Source organism: Saccopteryx leptura, chromosome 4 (genome assembly GCF_036850995.1).
Source record: "Saccopteryx leptura isolate mSacLep1 chromosome 4, mSacLep1_pri_phased_curated, whole genome shotgun sequence".
Taxonomy (NCBI): domain Eukaryota; kingdom Metazoa; phylum Chordata; class Mammalia; order Chiroptera; family Emballonuridae; genus Saccopteryx; species Saccopteryx leptura.
The window spans coordinates 181,401,761-181,427,076 of record NC_089506.1 but is presented as its reverse complement, the minus strand read 5'-3'; the positions used below and the strand labels follow the sequence as shown (position 1 = coordinate 181,427,076).

The 25,316-nt window shown below is 35.4% G+C and overlaps 1 protein-coding gene across 1 annotated transcript in view; it reads left to right on the top strand.

Moving 5' to 3' along the window:
- CEP120 (centrosomal protein 120) overlaps positions 1 to 25,316 on the top strand; it is a 68,071-nt gene that overhangs the window by 26,192 nt on the left and 16,563 nt on the right. Inside the window, exons 8-19 of the mRNA XM_066382101.1 lie at positions 1,002 to 1,229; positions 2,198 to 2,411; positions 3,395 to 3,572; positions 6,394 to 6,543; positions 7,283 to 7,465; positions 9,277 to 9,373; positions 9,471 to 9,623; positions 10,131 to 10,220; positions 10,348 to 10,440; positions 11,943 to 12,104; positions 15,505 to 15,627; positions 21,544 to 21,642. Coding sequence (XP_066238198.1) covers positions 1,002 to 1,229; positions 2,198 to 2,411; positions 3,395 to 3,572; positions 6,394 to 6,543; positions 7,283 to 7,465; positions 9,277 to 9,373; positions 9,471 to 9,623; positions 10,131 to 10,220; positions 10,348 to 10,440; positions 11,943 to 12,104; positions 15,505 to 15,627; positions 21,544 to 21,642 — 1,770 coding nt within the window. The remainder of the gene's footprint in view (positions 1 to 1,001; positions 1,230 to 2,197; positions 2,412 to 3,394; positions 3,573 to 6,393; positions 6,544 to 7,282; positions 7,466 to 9,276; positions 9,374 to 9,470; positions 9,624 to 10,130; positions 10,221 to 10,347; positions 10,441 to 11,942; positions 12,105 to 15,504; positions 15,628 to 21,543; positions 21,643 to 25,316) is intronic.

The following is a 25,316-nucleotide window of genomic DNA, read 5'->3' as shown; positions in this document are numbered from 1 at the left end:
ATCTTAATAGAACTAAATTTTAGAGGTGGATCTGCTAAATCCAAGGTATTTATAAAGCTGAAGGCTATATGAAGTGATAAAATGCAGGAAAAAACACTTTTATTTTATATCTAACATATCAATCCTTACCTAAAGTACTGCCATATTAGTTTGATTCTCATGGATATTTAAGTCATAAAAAGTCCTCTCCAGCCCATTAAAGTCTTCACACCTAATAACATTGACTAAGTAACAGGTAATTTCTGATATTAGAACTAAAATTATTTTTGTGTTTTGATTGTTTATTGTTTATGAATGCTAAGGTTGCCAAGGCTTCAGTATGAGGAAGGGAAGAGAATAGGTATGTAACATGTACCTAGAATTGCCTTTGTGTTGTCGTCAGAGGCGGTAATGTTGAAGTTGGAGTAGCTTTCAGTGAACAACAGTACACTCTATCCCGGGGGTGTTCTCTTTTACCTTTTATTGTCAAGCACTTGTTTTATAAAGTCTAAAAAGCAAGAAAAAAGAAAAAGAACACTATGTTATATGTGATTGAGAAAATTATTTGAAGTTTATTTCTAAATATGACTAGATCTAATTTTTTAGAGCTATGTTTAATGAATGTTGAAATGGAAATAGAAAAAAGTGTGGAAGTATTTGTTTTTTATTTAAATTCATGTACACGATACAGTTGGCATATGTAAAATAGAATTAAGTAACCATAGCTCACCAAAGAGACAGAAAGGAGAAAAGGGTATACCGTATGTGTATATAGTACTGAAAGGGAAAAAAAAAGAAAGATAAGTAATAGTTTTATTTTAGTTCCTGGTAAAATTTGTCTAATCAACTGCATGAGAATCTATTACTTAGTCACTGCAGGTCAGTAAGATAACCTGCATTATACTTGCTTTATGGAAGGCAAGCTTTTGTTAAGTTTTATAACTTTTTAAGTTTGTGCTCAGGCAGGAGAAAGAGGAAAATATTTATATAAAACCGTGTCTTGATTTTCCTTTTCATGTTAGATCCATCTCTGCTGTGGAGACCAGTCACTCGGAAGCACAGAAATACCCTTAACAGGATTACTGAAAAAGGGTAGTGCAGAAATCAACCAGCGCCCGGTGACAGTGGAGGGCGCCTTTACCCTTGACCCTCCAAACCGAGCCAAACAAAAGCTTGCACCTGTTCCTGTGGAGTTGGCCCCAACTGTGGGCGTGTCTGTGGCTCTCCAGAGGGAAGGCGTAGATGGACAGGCAAGTAGTGACCTCCTGCCCCTTCTCTGGTTTCACTCACGATGCTTCACGGAAGTTGAACTTTGGGAAAGTTACCTAGCATTAAGAAAGTGTTTATTACTCTTAAGTGGTAGCCTTCATTATATGATCCCTCCTGTCTGAAAAGACATTTCTGAAAAGCGCTGTGGTTTGTAGTGACTGTATCCAGAGCCTTTGGATGTAGTCTTCTCATGGGGAAACCATTCGCTCGTCCTCAGCTCTTAGTCAATGACTGGCAGGAGAGGAGTTCCAGTGAAAGAGAACATGTTTAGACCTAGTTTCTAGGCATGTGTATTATGGTATTTGTGGGTTAACTCACCTGAGCTAAGATAAGCTTCTTGGTTCATTAGTGCTTTTAGTCCTCATACTGTCTTTAGGCAACAGAGATGGGTACTTATTTGAACATACATTTTTTTTATTGTATCTATCCTCAAATTAACTTTAGTGTCCTGTTCTTTTAAAGAACTGATCCTTATATAGTTTATGAATTAAAGAGAAAAACTGAAGTGAGAGCTTAAAAAATATATATGTATATATTTTTAGAGAGTAGTAGACTAAAGGAGAGAAAGAAGATCATACTAGACATTTGGGTGTGTGTGGGCGTGGGTGTGTGTGTGTGTTTTTAAAGGAATATAGGCCTTGGTAGGAATAACTATTCCCAAGGGCACCTATGCCTGACTTCTTTTATCCAGTATTTCTTCTTATCCATTAGGAAGCATTTTGGTACTTAACCTTTAATATATTTCCTTCCTATTCACTTTCCTTTTTCTGGTCCTAGATGCTATAAGAAAATTTGCAAATTATGAAAAAAGAATAGACTAGGAATATCCAGACTGGGAAAGGAAGTTTATATTTAAAAAGCAATAAAACAAACAAAAATGTCAAGTTTTTTGCTTAATTATGAAGGAGAGTTCTTTTCAAATTATACTTTTCTTAAACATTGTTTTCAGTCTTTAACTGAGTTAAAGACCCAGAATGAACATGAGCCTCAGCATTCACAGAAGAGAGTGTTAAGCCCTATAAAGGAGAAACTTACTGAGCCAAAATCACCAAGTGTGTCCCCGGTTATGCCTCAGAATCAGTCGCCTCCAACCAAAGACAGTGCCACAGAAAGTGAAGTGGAAAGCTTGCAGTATGATAAGGACACAAAACCAAACCCAAAGGGTAAGATTTTTTTATAGTTCTTTTTAGATAGATCTTTATAGATTTTGCAGCCATCTAATAAAGGACTATGAGACTTTTCATGAGATCTAAGTAAAAATTGTTTTTGAAAAACCGGTAATGTGTGGTAGTGTAAAAAAGATCAATTTAAAGTAATTGCAATTTATTTAACTTCATTATAGAATTTGCTAAAAGGTAAATTTTTCTTCACTTTTGTACTATTCAAAAGAAATTAAAGAATATAATTCTCAAATATCTTGAATACATTGAAATTTTAGAGGAGTTACTGTTTTTTATAGTCAACTCATAGTAATCATTTTTTATCCTAAAGAATCTGAGAATGCATATTTATCTGGCTTTATAAAAATTTTCTATCCATCTTATAAGGATTTATAGTTATACTTAGTAGTGTAAGTATTTAGAATAGTGGTAGATTAGGAGTTAGAAATTTGGGTATGGATGATAGCCCTGTCACTGGGCTACTTCTCATTTAAACATCTGGTTTCTAATAGGAGTGGACGAGGTAGCTCTGTCTTTTCATGTTTTATCTTTTTGGTAGACTATGTATGTCATATGTGCCTAAAATAACCAAAACCACTTTTTAAAAAGTATTGTAATTATATTTGCACTCAGTCTCAAATACAATCCTTCAGATGCTAAGTTCTGTTCAGCTGCCTCTGGGAAATAAGTTAGTGCCTGTCAGGCTGCTGTCACACGTGACTGCCTCAGAACCGCGTGCTTTTCTTTGTGCTGTGCGTGCTGAGGGTAAGCCCTTTATTACACAGTTCTCTGGTGGACATTAAAGCTTGTATAATTTGGGACAAGTCACTTTCAGATGTTTATGCCTCAGTTCAGATGTTTATAGAACCAAATAGTCACATTCCTTGCTTGATGGTAAAGGAGGTAATCTTTAATTTATTTGGACAATTTAAGAGAAACTGTTAGCAAATATAATTTTTTAAAAACCAATTTTACGTTTATTTTAGCCATCAGTTCTTCTGTACCTGCTTCACTGGCCCAGCCGGTGGCCACATCCAATGCTCCAGAATCAGCCTCAGGACAGAAGATTGCTGTTCCGGCAACATCGCATCATTTTTGCTTTTCAATAGACTTAAGGAGTGTCCATGACTTGGAAGTTGGTTTTCCAATCAACTGTATATTAAGGTGTGAATTGATTTGGTTTCAAAATATTATTTTCTGAGGAGAAATGCCTTTCCTCTATTTGGGAAGTTGCGGAGAGAAATGTCACCAAAGGTGGTGTACTGAAAGAGCATAAGGCTATGTTCTAATGCTTTTAAACTTACACCAGGCTGGCACTGGTGGTATGAGGGGGAACAGTCTCAACTATTGTAGTGTAATAATTATAAGTATTTATAATTATTTATGAATAGCTCTAATTAAAATACAGTGACTCAAACTTAAAATGTGTTGTTTCTGGAAATGATGGCACAGGTCAAAATAATGGAAAGTATCTGATTTGTCTTTAAAAAGTGTATTATAATGGAGGTTATATTCCTAAATACTACATTTTATAGCTGTGAATCTAAAAACGATAGTTAATGAACTCAAAGTGGAATGTGTCCAGTTTTCAATATAAAAAATTGAAAAAAATATTTGTCAGTTAAGTGGCTTTTATACAATAGTTTTTTAGTAATAACGGACTATTTTTGGCTGAAATAGAAATGCAATAATTATTAGAAATTTAATAATTATAACAGAATAATTTAATAAATTAATAAAAATAATATAACGTGTTTTAGTTTGGAGTATTTAGTGTCTCCTCATAAATTTCTTTGGCGCAAGCAGTGGCATTTGTAATAAAGTTGTTGATCTTTATGTGATTAAAGTGAGAAATCTTTGTCACCTTGGATTGCCATTCCCAGGAATGCCGGCAGCTACATCTTGCTTCCTGCTGTTACTTGAAGCATACCTACCTTTCAGATACATAAATCAACTCATACTTGCATTTAATTTGTCAATTCTTGGATTTCTTATGAAGTTGTTTCCAAAATCCTCTGAGTTTTGGTATGAATAATGGACAGAATCAAAGGGACCCAGCACTGTTATTGTTTGCCCATAGAATGGAAATCTTTCCGTTGCAACTTAAGTTCTGCTTCTTACCCCATGATAGAGGCTGAAAGACGATTGCTAAAGTTGTATTTGTTTGAAAACTGAAGACTAGAGAAAGGTTATCTCTCACAGCCATACCTTTTCTCAGTTTGTATAATATCACTTAAAGTTGTCTTTAGAAATAGAATCATTACTTATTCTTTACCTCAGTTTTTTTGTCTTTTTTTTCTCTACTCCCTTAACTGAGATCTCTCTGCCACTACTAGTGAATTGGATCTTAGAATACTTAAAGAGGAAAAGAGGACAGTGGCCAGAGCACAGAAACAGGGATGATCTAAAACTAGATGCATTAAAGGGAAACCTGTACAAGCCCACTCGGAAAGCACTAATACTAACGTGTGTTTCCTTTCTGCCATTGGGGCCATTTGTTTGATCATGAAGTGCCGGCACTGTGCCGGAAGTGTGCCTGGTAGTACATTAGTGTGCATGGGGCACATTAGGGGTACAGACAAGGACAGATTCAGAAATAGGTCAGTATGTGATGATAAGGGCTAATGTACACACCCGAATCTAATATAATATTGTATGTCAACTTTAATTTTTTTTAAAAAAGTACTGTTGGTTCTATCTTTGGTTCATTTTAAGTTATTAAAAATGCTAGCTGTTTAGCTTTTTCTCTGATAAATTGTATGTTACCGTGTTCTGCATTGTTATGAAATTGTAGTTTACGACTATGTAATGGCATTTGTCAGGTAACACTGATATTTGAGAAAAAGTTTGTGTTTGCTTTATTTTTTTCTTTTTAATTGTAACACCCTGTAGTGGGGTGGTCAGGGTTTGAATTTCTGGGGCATGAACTCTCTGAGATGCCCTAATTTCAATGGGTATGTAATTACATTGGAATTGAATGAATGCATGGGATTCTTATAAGGAAAACAACTTTTTACTAGTGGTTAAAATTCTAGTTTTCATAATGAATAACAAGATAGAACATGAAATTTTAGTGAGTGTTATAATATCTTTATATTTGGCTTTAAATACAAAAAGAAGTTCAGCAGTAGTCAGGCATTGCATTTAATCTGGCGTGGTTTTTATGATGAAAGGAAGAAACAGTGTTTGGTCACTCTGAGTCATCTGTAGTATATCTGAGTTGCTTTCATCCTTGATTCTCTGTTGAAAGACGGGGCACCATAAATGCACCCCTTTTGAGTTGACTGAGGGCTCTTGAACTCGTAAGTGATGAAGACATGATTGCATAAAGGAAAATAGGGTTAGAAATTAAGTTCAGCAAACATATCTTGAGCGTTTGCTGTGTGGCGGGAGCTGCGTATTTGTTCCTGGGACTGCAGAGATGAGAAAGACAGCAGTGGAGCCCTCCAGGAACTCCCAAATGGGAACTCGGTTTATGTTTAGTGGAGTCATTTTTATTCCTTTTGGTCTTATTTGGGATGTATCAAAATGACCATCTCTTCCTTATTTGGTGTCATTGCCTTCAAAATACCAGAATTCTCTTTCTGCCACAGAGAGTCATTAAAAGATTTACCTGTCACAGGGGAAAATAGGGACAGAAAGAAACTTTGCTTGGGGTGTTCAGTGCACAATGCAGTGTGCAAATGATGTTTTCTTGAGTTGTATACTTGAAACCTGTATGGTTTTGTGAACTAATGTCACTCAAATAAAGTCAATTAAAAAAAAATTACCTGTAAAGCAACTTGGGAAGTACCACTATGCAATTAATAGATTTTCTCTATAATTTTTATATGAACATCAAGAATATTTGTATAATTTTAAAGTTGGTGGTAAAACAGTAATGTATTTGCACCACTTATTCATCTAAAATTTTATTTGCTCACTTTATTAACAGACTGTAAATTTTGTATGTATACTCGAAAATCTTGTTTTTCTGAAATTCTAGGTACTCATATCCATTCTTTGGAAGTGCAGCTCCTATTATGACTAATCCTCCTGTAGAAGTTCGAAAAAACATGGAAGTTTTTCTTCCCCAATCTTACTGTGCATTTGATTTTGCAACTATGCCTCATCAGCTGCAAGATACCTTCTTAAGGTAATGTATACACTATATTCTGCATATGATACTATCTTCTCAAGTCATCTCTTGAAAATTTGTGTCTTATAAACAGGAGGAATTCCTATAGGTTTAAATCCATACCAGTTTATGCATCTGAGAATCTAGAAACAAATATACTAATAATGCCTGATATTTGTGCTTCCATCACAAAGTTTTATGTGGTTGTGAAGGCTCTTTTCAAATTTTCATAATCTTATTTGCCTAATTTTAGATATTAAAAGTTCATTTAAAGTCTGTAAATAATGAAGGAGCTTTGAAAAGTAGTCTTGCCCTTTTCTAATATGTGAAGATAAGTATGAACTATTTCGTTTTCATTATTGATTCATTGAATGACTAGTGTACTATTTGCTTTTTCTACTTTTTTAAATCTATATAAAATGGAGGTGTTAATTCAGCTATTGTTGTGAAGAAAAAATGAGATCTGTGAAAGGTCATTTTACTTTTTCGATTTATCAAAATTTAAATTTGTGTATATGTTTAAAGGAAGAATGAAAGGTAACTAAAATTTAACCATTTGTGGAAATAGTAGTGTTAGGTTTCTTTATTGCATAAAAAGAGGTGTAGAAGATGCAACAGAAGTTTTTATTTGTTACCTATGGCATTAAGCTTTTACATTCCATATCTTTGACTACATTAAGGGAATTCAAAGATATTAATCCAAAAGAGCGCTAGCTCAGAATTGGTAGGTATGAACATTTGTTTCTCTCTTCCTCAGGATTCCATTGCTGATTGAATTATGGCACAAGGATAAAATGAGTAAAGATTTACTTCTGGGAATCGCCAGAATCCAGCTTTCTAACATCTTGTCTTCGGAAAAAACGCGCTTTTTGGGTTCTAATGGTGAACAGTGTTGGCGTCAAACTTACAGTGAAAGTGTGCCTATTACAGCAGCCCAAGGGTAGTGCCTTTAGCAAAATTGATTTTAGCTGTGCTTTTTATTCTGATTAGCTACAACCTTATCTTTTCCTATCATCTTTTTTTACCTGTGGGAAGTATGTCCTAGTTTTCTCTTTAGCTTTCTGATACCCATTATACCCGCACAAGGTGGGGAATCGATCCTATTATAATACTGTAATGTTGATTCTGCTGAGTATTTCCCTCCCCTCTGTTTAGCCTGACAATTTAAATTTTAGGATCTTTTAATTTAATAATTCAGGGTCAAATTTATAATGTATTCATACATTATTTTGCATTGAGAATGACTGATTTTCTACTTTAAAAATATTTTAACTCTTAACTCATTACTGAAGGCTGAGAATGTTTTACACTTTTTAAAGCAATTTTTTTGGGCCCTGAAATTCACTGCCATGGCGAAAAGCTGGAATTTACTTATTTCAGACATAATATATTTGTTTAGTAATCTTCTAAAATTTTTAAATAGAAATTTAAGTTCCATTTGACATTATATATGACCTGCTTTTATTTTTAAAGCATAGTAAGAAAGTAAAAAGAAATCAGCCTCAGTTAAAAAGCTGAAATCTAAAAGTTTTATAGAAATTTCTTCCCTTACTCTTTCCCTTCAATAGCTACTTCTAGCGAGTGAAGGTTTGTATAATTTTTATTCACTTGAAGATCTGGGAACATGTGTTTTAGAGAATCATATATTCTGAGTAATTGAAAATTCTTTGTGTTTTAACTCATTATTAAAAATCTCTCTTAAAAATTAGCATTCTTTTCTGTCATCATAAATAGCATATAATGAAAATAATCAAATTCTTATAATCTGAAGTTATTTTAATAGTTTGTTATCAATATTAACATTTATTGCCCTGCTCTGTAGACTTAAGTTCTAAATTTACCTAAGTGAAAACTTCAGATGTGGTTGGTAGTGCTTTATTTTACTTTAATTTCATCTAAAATATGTGAGATTAGAAGAAAATGTAAAAACTGATTAATTAAGAATACTATTTGTGTGTGATCCATTCATTAAAGTTTTGTTTGATCAAGGGTTTATGGAGTATATTTGATTTAGACAAAGCCATGGATTTTTTTATTGCCAAGATTTTATTTTCCTCTAACATTTTGTCTTGTTTTTATTTATTTAATGATAAATACTACATGCTGTTCTATGCTAGAGAGTGGTATCAATAAAAATAACACATGGTTATCCTACTTTTAGTTCTTATCCTGAGGCAATGCTCATATCCATCAGAGGATTTAATTACAAGTGTGTTCATCCCAGGAGTAGTAGAAAAATGACTCAGAATAACCTATATATAAAGTTTATTTTACTACATAAATTCTTTAGTATATTTTACAGGCATTAAAATTACATTTTGAATTAATGTTTATGACTTGAGAAAATGTTCTTGTGTAAATAAGAAAAAGGACAAAACTGTACGATCTTAATGTGCATGAGTGCATGCACATTACATATACATAACACAGAGAGGAAGGAAATAAACTGTTTTAGCAGTAATAACTGATGGGCCGTGAGATTTAAATTTCTTCTTTATCCTTTTCAGTTTTTCCATTCTATAGCTGCTGTAGGTCCTTTTGTAGTAAACGTAATTATGTACTTAATAGGGTGTTTGTGACCAAATCAAATCTCCTACGTGGAGGATCCTGAAGCTTATAGCAGCTGCTGCAGTTTCAGTCGAGTCAGATGCAGGAAGTGCCTCCTCAGTGCTAAGGCCGTGGGGGCTGAAAAGGAAAACTAATCTAAAAACATTTCCGTGAATTGTAATGTATTTCTGATTTTATTTGTAGGTCAAATAACAGGATAATAAATCTTTCTTATACAGTGACTCTGGAAGATTACGGACTAGTAAAAATGCGTGAGATTTTCGTCTCTGATTCACTTCAGGTAAATGTCATTGAATGTGATCAGTTTTCTCTAACATGGATCTGCTGTGTACGTGTGCAAGTGCATTTGTTCCAGCATGCTCTTTTATTCACGTTAGGGGTTAGCTGCTCTGCCACAGAAGCCGCCTTCTCTTCCTCCCGCACCTTGTCCTTCAGAAGTCCAGACTGAGCCTCGTGAAACCTTAGAATACAAAGCAGCACTTGAGCTAGAAATGTGGAAAGAAATGCAAGAAGATATTTTTGAAAATCAGGTTATTTTTGAAATGTTACTTTAAAACTCTGTTTTTGCCTATTTATTATGTTTTTCTCTTTCCATAGTAGGCTTTACTGTGTTCCATGGGTCCCCTATCAAGTCCCTTTGAATATCAAGAATATCTTTCTCCTAAAGAAAAATTAAAAAAAAAATATTCTAAATGTGACAGATTGGCAGAATCCACTCAGGATTCTCCTAAACTTTGTCTGTGATCTTATGCAAAATTACCACTGAAGGTTCGAGTTCAAAGGCTAAGAACATGGCAGTTCAGGTCCTCGTTTAGTGTACCCTTCTGGAACTTGGAATCACCAGTCTCTAAATCCATGTACTCTCCTGAATTATACTTACATGTTTATTACTTACCTCAATTTAAAGAAAAAAATAATGAAATAGAACACCTGAAAGAAACATATCAGTGATCATTTACTTTTCAACTGAAAACAACTGATTTGTTACTTGAAATTTGTAGGGTTTTTCCCTGACGTGATTTCTCGTCCGTTTATAGCTAAAGCAGAAAGAACTGGCTCACATGCAAGCTCTTGCGGAAGAGTGGAAGAAGCGGGATCGAGAGAGAGAGTCACTAGTGAAGAAAAAGGTAATACCTTGTACAGAAATTGGATGAGGAAAGGAAAATTGCTAATGATAGTGTCTTGTCTGTGCATTTTCAAAACATGTTTTGAGTTGGAGTTTGAAAAGATAAGGTAACTTTTATTATATTTCAGGTGGCTGAGTATACTATTCTGGAAGGAAAACTTCAAAAAACCCTAATTGATTTAGAGAAACGGGAGCAGCAGCTTGCCGTTGCAGAATCAGAGGTACTGTATTTGTCTATCAAATGTCTTTATTTCACAGAATCCATGTATGAGGTTTATACCATTCATTTCTTTCCATTAATACTCTCATAGTTCATAGAAATTGTCTTTCAAACACTGGAGAAAACTGCCCTTCAACTGGGTAAAGCAGGTTTCAGGTTTTAGAAGGTGAAGAATAGGTAGAAAGTGTGTGTTGCTTGAAATAGTTAACTAGGATTCAGCCAGTTTGGCTGACATTTGCAGTAGTGGAGATATTTGGTTCACTTTCCCGTTATGTAAAGGAATGGCTAGTGCCACTTCTCGCGTGAAGAGAAAATACAGCACAGGCTCAGGGGTCTAGAATACTGATTTTGTTTTCAGTAAGAAGGAAATACCCCTCTTTCTTGCCTATTAAAGATTAGATCCCAAGAACAGATGAGTTCTAGGACTAGTTAGCATTTTAGCATTTTTGTTAGGTCTTACTAAATTTTACCCTAAATCCTTTTTTTAAATACTGTGAAGGTCATTTCAAAATAATTAGAATTTTTCCACGTTAAATTTATATGTTCCTTCCCTACCCGTATGTTTCTTTAAGTCATCTCAGCATATCACCCTAACCTTATCTTTATCTATTTTCTGGGATTTCTAAATTGATTTAGATGTTTAAATATAAAAATTGTATGTTTGTTCCTAATACTAAGAGATTGTTATCTTCTGGGTGATTGGGCAGAAAATAAGTTTCTGAAAGAAGAAAAGGAACTTGGGAATATTTGTTAATATATTAAAGTGAGTTTATTCAAATAGGAATTTTAAGTTAGGAATTAAAATTGAATTTGAATTCAAATAGGAATTAGGGCATTTTCAGTTGAAATTATACAGGTCCTATGTGGATTTTTGTATATACTTTGTATATTAGAATTAAATTATTGAAAATTTATAATTTCAGTAATTTAAAGATTAACTCTGCCCTGGCCGGTTGGCTCAGCGGTAGAGCTTCGGCCTGGCGTGTGGGGGACCCGGGTTCGATTCCCGGCCAGGGCACATAGGAGAAGCGCCCATTTGCTTTTCCACCCCCACCTCCCCCTCCTTCCTCTCTGTCTCTCTCTTCCCCTCCCGCAGCCAAGGCTCCATTGGAGCAAAGATGGCCCGGGCGCTGGGGATGGCTCCTTGGCCTCTGCCCCAGGCGCTAGAGTGACTCTGGTCGCGGCAGAGCGACACCCCGGAGGGGCAGAGCAACGCCCCCTGGTGGGCAGAGTGTCGCCCCTGGTGGGCGTGCCGGGTGGATCCCGGTCGGGTGCATGCGGGAGTCTGTCTGACTGTCTCTCCCCGTTTCCAGCTTCAGAAGAGAAAAATAAAATTAAAAAAAAAAAAAAAAAAGATTAACTCTAATTACTGAAAAGGATATGAAAATAAATTTGTAAGTATTCTGAACATTTGACTATATATATAGATGGATAGTAGAATATTGAACAGTATAATGCAGCTCATAATAGGCCAATGTCTTAAAAAGATGCACTTGTTTTAAGCTTCAAAAAGAAAGAAAGGAACTGAAATCAGAACGTGAGCGGAACTTGCAAGAACTGCAGAACTCGATCCGTAGGGCCAAGGAAGATTGTGTTCACCAAGTGGAGCTGGAAAAGTTAAAGATCAAGCAGCTAGAAGACGATAAACACCGGCTGCAGCAGCAGGTTGGATGAAATCTCTCATCTCTTCACACTTAGAGTTTATTTGCATCTAGAAATAATATAGTTCACTATACTGTGTATTAAAACTCAGTCATCTGGGCAATTAATATTTATTGCACTGAGATTCAAATATACTTTAAATTGGATCTTCTTTTCCAAAGTCAAAGCTAAGAACTCTATTGGAATAATTTGGGGGGTAATTTTTCTTCCTTTATAATTATTTACATGAGATTGTGTTATATTTCAAGTAACTCTCAACTTAAAATCGTTTTCTGATAAATCTCCTTTTAGCAAACATAAATACACTTCATATCACTGAAGAGAATTCCGTTAAGAACCAAATTTCATGATAGAATTGTCCGTGCTCCTCTCCATTTCCTCACCTTGTACTCTACCTCTCAGCCCTTCCTGCTTTGCTTTCCATCCACCGCTCCGGAGAGCCGTAGTCAAAGCCACCAATGGCTCAGTCACTAAGTTCAGTGGGCATTTTTCATTTCTCACCTTACCCAGACTTACTGACGTCAACACCATTGTCCTTGTTTGTGCAGATTCCCTTCTCTCACTTCTCTAACACCACTCTCCTTGTTTTCCTCTCTTTTTCTGGCCACCCTGCAGGCTCCTTTACAGGTTTATTTTCCTTTAGCCAGTGAATGTTAGACTTCCTCCAAGTTCAAGACTTACTTTGTACTAAACAATCTTATTAATGCCCATGGGTACAGAGACGATCTGTACCTCTGAGACTTTCACATTTATATCCCAGACCTTTCCTTTGCACTCTGGACCTATATATCTACCTGCCTTTTTGAAATCTCTAATTGAATGTGTAAAGGCATTTAAAACCCAGCATGATCCTCCCGTCCGTGCCCGAGCTTCCTGTAAGTGTGCTTTATTTCTGTTCTTACTGTTGCAGCCAGAGTGATAGTTTTGACACTTGGGAATAATGGCACCCTCCATTGAAACTTTCAATGTCACTTTATTGCTCATAGGTTAAAGATCAGAATGTTTACCTTGCCCTGCAAGCCTCTGCATAGTTTGGAGCCAGCCTACCTCTCTCATGTCATGTCCCACTCTTTCCCTTTGCCCTGTGCTCTCCAGCCACCCTGGTCTACCTTCAGGTCCTCGTGCATACCGTGTTGCTTCACCCACAGGGTCTCTGTGTGTGCTGCTTAAGCCCAGTGAATTACACTCATCCTTCAGTTTCTGGTTAAAGCCTCACTTACCCGAGGAAATCATCCCTGCCCCCCCTGCTCCCCAAGTTTTTGTTAAATATTTCATGGGATATTATCTTTCTATTTTTCTTCATGACATGTTATAGCAGTTTTTAAAAATGTTTCATTAGTGTGATGATTTAATCATTGTCAGGTTGTTAGCTCTATAAAACTGTTTTGTTTTATATCTATGCCTAGAGCCCAGCCAGTCTGTATCATATAACTGGGGCTTAATAAATATTTGCTTTGGAAAAAAAGGATCAAGCTGTTAAAAATTAAGCTTATCTTTCTTGAAAACTTTCATTGTAGATTAGATATGTATGATGAATGCCTCCAAAGTCTTCAGTAAATTCTGGCTGAAGAATAGTTTCCATAGCAGTTCACAGTCAGTTAAGGTCACATTATTTAGTGGTGGTAAATATGTTTTTGATTGTTATTATGGACATCTCATTTAAAATATGAAAGATAAAGTTGTAAAAGTAGGCAGTTGGGATGGGATTTACCAAATGTGTCTCTTCTCCCATTCATCAGGAGGATTCAGCCATTCGGAACCTAGGCTTCTAACACGTGTTCATCACTAGGGGAGCTCTTGAGAAAACCCAGGTTCCTACCTTGTCCCAGACTGGTGTAATTCGCTTACATCTTTGTGAAAAAAGCTGGTATTTGTGAAAAATTACCCAGGAACCTCCTAAAACATAAAGACCTGGCAAAAAACTGTGGAGGGGGTGGGGCCACAAAGTTTCTGAGATGCCTGTCTTGCTAAGTACAGGACTGTAAACATTTTACATTTTCTTTGTATAAAAACAAACTTTTTAGGCCCTTTCTCTGAACCTGGTTACATGTACTATATGTACAGTTTTAACTAGACATGTAGAAGGGACTGACAGACATACTGTCAGCAAAAGCTGGTGAAGATAAAGTATATTCAAATATATAAAAGTAGTTATCAGAACTCAAAAAATCAACAGTTTATGGATCACTTAGCAAAGGAAAAAGAGCCCAGAATGCCTTGCTTTACAGCCTGTTTGTAACCACAATAAGTGTTAATGATTGTGTCCCTGAATGGGAGGGAAAAATACCAAATTCTAAGTTTATTAGGTTTTGTTTAAAACAGAAAAGTGAGATAGTTTAGAAAGGTTTGTATTTAACTTAAACAATAAAAGTTTGGATGTTCAAGGAAGGAAACTTCTGTTATATGGCATATTTACACATATACCTTATTAGCTAAACATGCTAGATAAATCCTAATTAGAATTGTTTGTATTTATTGGCATAAAACAAGAATTTATTATTGATCATTTAAGTTCCATTTTTGCAACACATTTTTTCAGTATTTCAAATTTGGCTGTCTTAATAAACAAGTAATTGGTTTATCTAATGATGGGTAGTTACAATCAATGGTTTATGTTTTTGGAAAGCATCTGTAACAGTGCTATTTACATTTGATTTTTAAAAATCTCTGATTTTAAAAGAACATCTTTATATCCTCAAACTTTTTTTGGTAGTTTTGAAAGTGTTCTAGGGTTAATTGTAGAGTATTTAGTTAAGGCAGTCTCTTTGTTTTAAGTTAAAGAAGTCCTGCCTGCTTTCCGTGAGAGCAGTCATCTTGGGTGGAGAGCTCTCAGTTCTAGTCCTGCCTTCTACTGGCCGGCCCATGGAGTCGTCAGCTTATTAGCTCTGTGACCCTCATTTTCTTACCTATAGATATGAAGGGGTTGAGCCAAGTCATATTTAAATTACCTTAAGTTATAATAGTGTTTGAATTTTGAAATTTATATAGTACCCAATTTTAACAATAAATACTGCATTAAAATTAAAATTTTCATTTTCATTTTTATTGATAATAATCTGCTATATCTAGAATCCTCAATCATTTCAATATCTTAAATATATAGTATCAGTATTTTTATAAGGCAACATTTTCATTTGCCATCTACAATTTAACAAAAATGGTTTCATGATACTGGTTTTATAAAAAATTTGTTTTTGAAATTTTGTCAATCAGTTGATTTATCAAATTTTTAGGATTACTAGATATCTTAATTTTTCTCATTATACTTTGTTTCTAAGTTTTCTACTATGGACAGAGTAAGAAAAGAAATGACACTATTGAATTGAATTCTGTAATATTAAACTTTACATCTATTGTTTATAAATGGCTCTTATATACTTAAAAAAAATTTTTTTTAACACAGCTTAATGATGCTGAAAATAAGTATAAGGTTTTGGAAAAAGAGTTCCATCAGTTCAAGGATCAACAAAGCAACAAACCAGAAATTCGTCTGCAATCTGAAATAAGCCTTCTCAACTTGGAAAAGGTACTCATGTCAGTTTATGGCAACTTACCTAGTCCTAATGATCAGGTTATGAAGTCAGTAATGACACTTGCATATGTACTATAACATTTCACCGAAGTATTCTTCTAACAAATAACACACCAGAGAATTCAGGCACATGAGATTGTCAGTAGCTTATAATAATTTAGAGCCCTTGGTTCTAAACAATAGAACTGACTAAATCTAGAATAAAAGAATTCACAAAATTGACAGAAAGGCTGAAGAAGCAGTTTCAAAATATGAGCCAGAACCAGGTGAGCAACGCCTACCTTATCACCAAGCAGCCTCTCAAGATGCTGCTGCTGGTGCTGTCCCTGCCGCGGTCCCGAACGCGCCTTCCCTGGTTTTACTGTCATGCTGTTGAGCTCTCCGTTTTGCAGTAGTCGTGTGAATACTCTTCTCTGCACATTACTACCCTTTAGATTCAGTGTCCCAGACAGGAGCATTTATTTAAATCACAGACCTGTATGTACTCTGCTCTTAGCTTGGAAGAAGAGCTATTCACCCTATTTTGTTTACTATGGTTGGAAGTCAGGTCCTGCCTGTCACTTATATTGAGATTCCCCACAGACGGAACATTTAGTTAGGTTCTAGGCATTAAAAGATGTATATATTATATAATGTGCAACAAACAACCGAAGTTTGACAATATGTGCTCTTACATTTTAGTTTGCTAAATATAGGCATTATTAAAAAGATATAGCATATACAAGAAAATAGCACAGGTAATAAACAGGAAACTAACCATTAGAAGTTGAAGGATTTCATGGCCAGCCATTGCCTGTTATTTCCCTCAGCCTTGTATTGGAGGCTTCCTTGCCCTTTTGTTTCTGTAGATCCAGCCACTAGGGGGCACTAACAGAAGATTGGTGAATAGGAGTTGATGCTTAGAGTAGTTCTTCTGTCTCTCTGCTTCCCTTTTTTCCTTATTTGGCAATAGTTATATCTTCTTATGGTTCCCTTCTCTCCAGCTTCCTTTGGGCAGTCCCCACAGCGGTACTAGCTCACTGCACAACCCTAGTTTCTGGGTTCCTGGTGGCAGGAACTACTTCCTGGTATTTCTTGTTGTAGTCCCTCCTACTCAGAAGGGGTGGGGACTAGGTTACCTCACTATATCCTCTTTGGCATTTCTGCTCTTTCATCATCTATATAACCAGATGTCTACATTAAATTACCTTTGAAAGACCTAGAGTGATTTCTGGTTTCTTGGCAGGATGCTGAGTGACATAATTGGTTTTTCATTATCTAGGAAAGGTGTATACTATTTATGACACCATGCTAAATGCTATTATGAATGATTAAAAAATATTCAGGATATAGTCAAGTAAATAACAAGTTACAGAAGGAGACAAGGAACTTAATTAATTATAGTGAAAAGCAAATGATAGCAAGTATCATCAAACTTTCTCTTAATAAGTGCCATGAATGCAAAGGGAAAACAAAGTCACTTCTGTTGCAATTTACCCAGTAAGTATAACAAGTGAAATTGGGTATGGAACCCAAAGCACAGTTGAAATTTTAAATAGATAAGTATGTGGGTGAGGTTATTCCAAGGAGAAGTATTGCACTGAGGTTAAAAGGTCTGTTGCATATTTGGAAAATAGCTCAACTAGAAGCTAGAGTTTAATCTGTACTGTAGTAGTGGTTTCAGAATAAAAATTGGCCTGCAGGAAGACCTTATGCTAAGTTAAAGAACTTGTGTTTTATCCGGAAAGAAAAGATTGACTTTATAAAATAAATAGAAATGAATTTTAATGAACTTTTGTAGAGAATTCTGGTTTTAGACATTACATTTGAGATGTTAGAATAAGTGGAGAAGTTTACTAAATATGGTTAAAAATGAGAAAATATAATTGGAAGAGAGAAAAGGGTTAGACATACAAGCCTCAAAAATTGATGAAATTGTTCAAGGAATGTTTAGGAAGGACAACTGAAAAGAAAACTTAAGGGGAAGTTTAGCTTTACAGACAAAAAGCAAGACTCAGGAAAGGAGGCTAAAAAGATTTAGAGAAATAGTAAATGCAGTCTAGTGTGTTGCCCAAAAGAAAAGGAGGAGTTTTGAGAATAAGGAAATAAAAGTAATCTCTCATGAATGGAAAAGTCAAGAGTAGTTGAGAAAAAGCCATGTGTTTGACAGTTAAGTCAACTGCTTTTTAAAAAGTCATATTGCAGAGGATAATCGAAAATTTGGCACTGAAAAGAAAAAATGAGCCCAAGGGCCTGACAATGTTGAGAAAAGCTTATTTCAGTTTCAGGATATTTGTGGATAATGGCACAGAAAAATTGAAGCTTTAAGAGAGGAAGGGATGGTTGAGCCTAGAAGAGTTCGTTTTTGAAAGAAGAATCACCAAGAGGCAAAAAGTGTGGTAAAGAGAATCTTTTGAGTTGAAGAGGATAGTAACTAGTTTGTTTGTTTGTTTGTTTGTTTGTTTTTAGCTTTTTCTATTGTTTCGAAATTCTTTAAATGTTTTTGTTTCCTGTCAATGGCTGTGCTATCTTTGGTTCCCCTTCTTACCACCACATCTATTTAATTGCAAAGTCTTGTTGTTTCTGCTGCTCACAAACCTAGACAATCTCTTCATTTAGCCATTTTTGGCCTTTTCATTTCTCTACCAAGGAACTTGAATCCAGGTAGCCATTTCCCACCCCGGTTTTGAAAATCAAGTATTAAAGTGTTTGTGTTTATAAATATTTACCAGAGATATTTGAATCACTCAGACAATATCACCAATTCCCACAAGCTCTGTTAAGTCGGAGTCAAAGAATATTTCCATTTTACTTGGGGAAATTCAGAGACCAAATATCTTAAAATTGGAGAATTTTGATCTTACCTTTTCTGGAAGTAGACTAGATAATATCTATATAGAAATAAGTTTTAAATGATTTTTAAAATTCCTTCTTTCAACTACTCTTCTAACAAAAGGGTGAAAAATACTAAACATTAATAATATAAATAGCGCCATGAATTTGAGAGAGGATGCATACTTGAACTACTTCTATATCAGACCAAATGATAACATTCAGCATATTTAAGGGCCTAGTAAAAACAAGACCTCTTAATTCTTCTGAAAAATCTTTGTAAATTTTTTTGGGAGCCAGAAGAGGGCAGAATCTTATTTCTTAAATAGTAATAAAGACATAAAAGCACCAAAAGGAAGACATAAGTGAAGAAATATCTGATTAGGTCTACAATTTTCTGGTTATGTCTGAGTGAGAGCTTTTTTTCTTTTTCCATTTTCACTGAAATGTTCTAAAAATAAATTAAGGTATAGTTTTGCCAAATGTAATTCTTGGTTACCTTTGTTATGTAAGTAAATAATAATTTGATTTGCTTTTAGCTAGGATGTGTCTTTTTACATAGCTTAAAAATAATTGCTATTGTAAAAAAAATAAAATATGGAAAGCATTATAATTAATTAAGTAGGACATACATAGGTTGAAGACAAAAGCTAAAATTTATGTATTTAAGAATATTTGATGAGTATCTATTGTGTGATCACCCCTTAGGGCAAAAGGGAAATGAAAGAAAAGTTTGAGAAATGGCTCAGAAAGCCTTAAACGGCGAGTCTAATCAAAGGCCAGGGAATGTAATAGAAACCCTTTGCAGTTCAGAAAAAGAAATCATTTGGTGTTCAGAATATAGTAATTTTAAGACAGCTCCAAGTTGAGGTAGTATGTGAGCTGAACCTGAAGTTTCAAATGAGCAGAGAAGAAAAAGACTTAGGCACAGAAGTGATTTGGGCGAAGAGAAAGGGGGATGTGCGAGACAGCAGCCTGGTGGCCGAAGCAGAGGGTTCCTGTTGAGGAGTATCACGAAAGTAGGCTGGGCAAGTAGTTCCGAAATTGTATCTATTTTGGAGTGCTTTGACACCTAACTCAGTACTGTAGGTGAGGAGTAGCTATTGTAGCTGAGTTAGTAGACAGTGAACTGATCTAATAGTGGGTAACAAGATTTGTAGATAGAATAGGTTTGAGGCTGAGGAGACGAGATGAGAAGAGCCTGAGCTAAGGAAATGGCTTTAGGCATAGAAAAGAATAAGACTGAAATATGTCAAGGGAGAAATCTGACATATCAGTGCAAATGGTTTCCGCTGACGCCCAGCAGGGCAGGTCCAGACCTGCGGAGTGTCTGTCCTCTCGGTATTTGCCCCACAGCCCCACGGGGCCCTTAGGCTGAGAGCCTCCAGCCTGCTCAAAATAAGGCCTCTTAACATTAGGTCTGTGTTAGTGTGCATTTTTCTGGGACTTGGATCCACGTATTTCTTTAAAATCAGAGGCATCTGTGTCCTAAAAAAATTTTTTTAAGTTAATAATCATTAACTCGGAAATACAAATAAATTAGAAAAACAAGGTTTGTGTCTCAGATTTGCTAGCTACAGTTTTTTTTTAATTAATTCTACTGACTATATATGTATTTTAAATTACTGTGACTAGCAATGCAAATGTGAATTATTTTGATAACCATGGCTAAACCAGTTTAACCTACCCAGAGAACTTTTCTGATGGAGTCAGTCCATGGGGTATAAGCAATCCCTCTAGGTTCATCCCTGTCCTAACCATCATTGGGCCCTTCAGGATACTAGACTTTCTCTAAAATCCCAGGATGTGATCACTTTTATAACTGAAGGCTACATTTTTATCTCACAGTGATATAAAGATTTTTCCTATTCCTCTGACATATGTCCTATTGTTAAATTACCAAGTAATATGTATAAATCTTTGGGGCATAAGTGGAGGAGATCATCCTTGATAATCTCAGAGTATTACTCAATTTCAGACGCATTAGTCTAGTTGTGAAATGTCAACACATTTAAATCCAAGCCCCAGGGATTTGTAAAGCAGAAAGACTGACTCCGTGAAGTCATATATTACCGCAGAGAATGTTCTGGTCTTTTGTGAAGGCATTTGGCAATCTGCTTTTCCTTTATTTTCATGAGTTTTCTGAAGCTCGCATCTTTGCAGAGTGTCTTCAGTTTTATTTTCCTGCACAACATTAGGAATTGTGTACATGGGAAAAAGTTGACTTCATATAAAAAAATTAGACCGGTTTAAAGTAACAGTATTTTACTGTAATTCAGGCACATTATTACATTATCACTTAAATAGTAAAACTGTCTGTTGGCTGCAGGAATTTGTTTGGTACTTGGGTTGAAACACAGAGTACATTCCAAGACACAGCCAAGTTGGCTTCAGTTCATGTACAACAGATTGCCTGCTGCAAGTATAAATAACCGTATTTTTTCAATTGAATCACTTTCATATTTTTCTTTATATATTTGAGGAAAAATAGAAAATAATAGTTAGATGAGTATTATTAGGAGCATTATTTGTCTTTCACTTGGGTTTATTTTAACATTCTTAAAATATTTTTCACTTTGTACTTTCTTAATAAACTGCTTTCTGATGAAACATTTCACTATTTTCAGCACTCTGTGATTTTTGCCAAAAGAATCTACTAGCTCTTTTTGTTATAAGACTAAATTCCACATAATGAAAGGGCTCCAAAAGGAATAATTTGGTTTCTAAGACCTAGAGTGCCAACTAAGTTACAATGCTAACAGAACTGCTTTTTGTAAAAAAAGAAAAAATGTTTTTCACGCTATGATCTTTAGGTAAAATACATGTTTTAAATGCATCTATAGTAACTGTCTGGAGGTTAAGACTAATTCAGTTTCTTTTAGTATAGGCTGTTAGGCAGTTAAGATACGACTATATTTTAAACAAGAAAATGTTCATGTGCCATAATATTTATAGTAAATTATATAACAGTTTTAGATGATGTCGTATGTTACACTATATAAACTCTTTTCTTAAGCCAGACTCTTTGTGTATATTATCTTTCAGTGATTGTACACAGTGGTATAGTGTTTCACTTGATACGATTTTAATCACTGTTAGGTTGAACTTGAAAGAAAGTTGGAATCTGCAACTAAGTCTAAACTGCATTACAAGCAGCAATGGGGACGAGCTTTGAAAGAACTTGCCAGACTTAAACAGGTATGTAGTTTATAGCTGGTGATGGATTATTCTTTTTATGCCTTTTTTCCTTGATTCTTTATAGGTTGGCATATTTGGCAGTACCTGCTACGGTCAGATGTCTGCTTTTGACTCTCCAGTGCTATTTTTGAGATTCGGGCTTTTTCATTGTTATATATAAGATCCTTCTTTTTTTAAATTAAAAACTGTAACTTGAAACTTTTGGGTTCTTTTCTTTAATTACCAACTGTTCTCTTTCCCAGAAGAAATTGGATGATTTCTTTTACTTATAAAACTACCATTCTTTTCTTCAGTATTAATTTCTTTCTATTGGGAGTACATTTGAGGGGAGAAATTTAAGGATAACTTAAATTTAATGTCCTCAAATTTAAGAATGTTATAAATGTTATTCCTAGGAAGACACAGTAACTTATTCAGTTAAGGAAGGAAACATAGGGAATTTTTGCATAATTCTATAAAAGTTTAAAAGTGATTGTTTCCTGAATTCTTACCTTTTTTCCTCCTCTGCTACTAGATAACATGATGTTAGCTTCGTGAGAAATATATCTTGGCTTTGGATATAATTTCTTCAAATGATTAAAATCAAGCTATAAGCAAGATTTTTATTTTGAATCTAATCTACTTGTCCTAAAACTTGTAAGAATCAATAATGGTTAGATTATTCTAAGTTTTGGATTTTTAATGTCAGGTTTCATTCTAAATGAAATTTAGTACATAGGATCTTTTAGATTTGTATTTTTCTTAATGTGTCTCCATATCAAACATTATTTAATATCTTTGTGGTGATGTACTAAATGCTTACCACCTTCATGAAGGAATATGTACTAGACTTTGTGAGACTAAATAAATTATGCTAATATAGCTTGTAGATGAGTTGAGAATATAAGATAACATAGCTGTCCTCCCTTAATCGTGGGATATATACATTCCAAGACTCCTAGTGAATGTCTGAAACCACAGATAGCACAGCACCCTATATATGCGATTTCCCTATATGTACATATATCTATGATAAAGTTTAATTTATAAATTAGGCACAGGAAGAGACTAAAAGCAATGACTAGTAATAGAACAATTATTATAGTATACTGTTATAAGTTATTTAATGTAGTCTCTGTCTCTCAGAATACCTTACTGTATTATACTCACCTTATGATGATGATGTAAGATGATACAGTACCTATGTGATGAGATGAAGGGAGGTGAGTGGCATAGGCCTCATGACACAGCATTGGGATAACTTGAACATAAGACTACGATACCACAACAGTTGACCTGATAACTGGGAGGACTACCAAGTGACAAATGAATAGTAGTGTATACAGCCTGGATGTGCTAACAAAAGGATGATGCATGTCTTGGGTGGGGTGGAGTGGGATAGCATGATATTTCATCACACTACGCAGAATGCCATGTAGTTTAAAATGTTTGAATTGTTTATTTCTGGAATTTTCCATTTAATATTTTCACACCTTGACTGTGTGTAACTGAAAGCACTGAAAACAAAACCACAGGAAAAGGGGTACTGCTGTATTAACAATAGTAAATGTTTTCTATCCAATAGGACTGAAGATAGGTGAGTGAATAATCAGATTTTTTTACTGAAGTCCTCCTATGTTCAAGACACTGCTTGTTTTAAAGATATAAGTAAATCAGCCTGACCAGGCAGTGGCACAGTGGATAAAGTGTTGAACTGGGATGCGGAGGACCCAGGTTCGAAACCCTAAGGTCACTAGCTTGATCATGGGCTCATTTGGCTGGAGTGCAGGGCCGCTTGCTTGCGCATGGTATCATAGGCATGACCTAATGGTCGCTGGCTTGAGCAAGGGGTCACTCACTCTGCTGTAGCTCCCCCGCATTCAAGGCACATATGAGAAAGCAGTCAATGAACAACTTAAGATGCCGGAATGAATAATTGGTGCTTCTTATCTCTCTTCCTTCCTGTCTGTCTGTCCCTATCTGTCCCTCTCTCTGTTTCTGTCAAAAATAAAAGATAAGTAAATCAGAAGTCCTTCTGTCGGGGAGCTTACGATTCAGTAATGGGAAGAAAACTATAAATATAACACTTTCTGCGTAATAGTCGGAGTCCTGAAGAGAGCCATACAGAGAGTACATCTATGTAATAGGGTAAAGGAAACGTATCACAGAAGATATTTGAGATGGATTTCTTAGGAACTGGTTGTGATTTAGGAATGTAGCAGTATGGGAATAATGATTATAGCAAAGAGACATGAAATCAGAAAACATAGACTCTACTTGGAGAGAAGAGGGCCCTTTTAGAGGTCATTTCAGGTAGGAAGGCCTGGAACTTAAGTGAAAGCAGTGGAACTCCTGTAAGAAGACATGGTTTTGGTAGATTCCGTAGACACAGTGCACCTGATGGAACGCCGAGTAGAAAGTGAAAGAGGTCAAGAGCTTAAGCCTTAGTATTGCAAATGTGGTTATTAAGACATAGTTGATGGTGTGGGAGGAGAGTAGGACTTGCAAGTTTGGACATTATAATTTTTACAGAGAATTCAGCAAGCAGAATTGTGGCTGTGATGTTGGAGACTGGGCTTTACAAATTCAAGGATCCTGTGCAGAGGTGATCATTGACCCTGTGACAGAACTTTGAATTTTTATGTTTAAGGAGGAGGAAGGAAAGTCGATATAGGAAACTAGAGAAAAAGGAAGATACAATAATACTGATAGAGTGGCTAGCATTAAAGGACAGTTTACTATATAGGTGTTGTGCTTCATATCTTATTATTTAATCCTAACCAAGATCCCTATGTAGCAAGTAAAATTATTATTTCCATTTATACATGAAAGAAACTGAGACTTAGAGAAGTAATTGGCACATGATCACACAAAGAACCTAGTGATAGAATTTAGGATTGGAACCATTTGTCTAGAGTCCAGGCTCAGGTTCTTTCCACTTTATAATGCTAGGCTTCATTCCATGGAAGCCAGATAATGAAAGAATTGCCAGGAGAAGAAAGTGAGTCATAGAAAACTAGGGACTGCTGACAGCGTACTGAGGCAGAAGAAGTCATGATTTGGCATATCCTAGCAAGGAAAATGGCATCATTGGCTGTTAGATAGACTAGCTCTGATAATGAGAATTAAACTGACTTTGAGAGAAGAATCTAATATAAAGTCATTATGCCAAGCTATTTAGGTTATATACAGTGCTAATGGGAGGAGTCCCTGTGGAATTAAGATCAAGGAAATAATGTTAAAAATAACAGAATACAAATCCTATCAGAAGCAGCTCATATAGAGTAGTTTAGAACAAGGCCTTAGGGTCGAGAGACCTGGGTCGTATCTGGCTTTACCTCTTAACTACCTATGCAGTGTGGGTAATTGAACTTCTCTGATAAGTCTTCTCATTTGTACAGTGAAATTTTTCCTCACATGTTGTTCTGAGAATTAAATAAGTGGATTTAAAAGCATTTAATACAGTGGTTGGTATGTCGTTTCCGCTCAGTAGATGGTAATTATTGTTAAAAGGAGACGGGCCATAAAGCTATGGTGTAGGGTTCTTGGTTTCAATCATTGAGCACCTAATTTATTTTACTTATTTATTATTCATTTTAGAGAGGAGAGAGAGGGTTAGAGAGAGAGAGAAGGGGGGGGAGCAGGAAGCATCAACTCCCATATGTGCCTTGACCAGGCAAGCCCAGGGTTTTGAA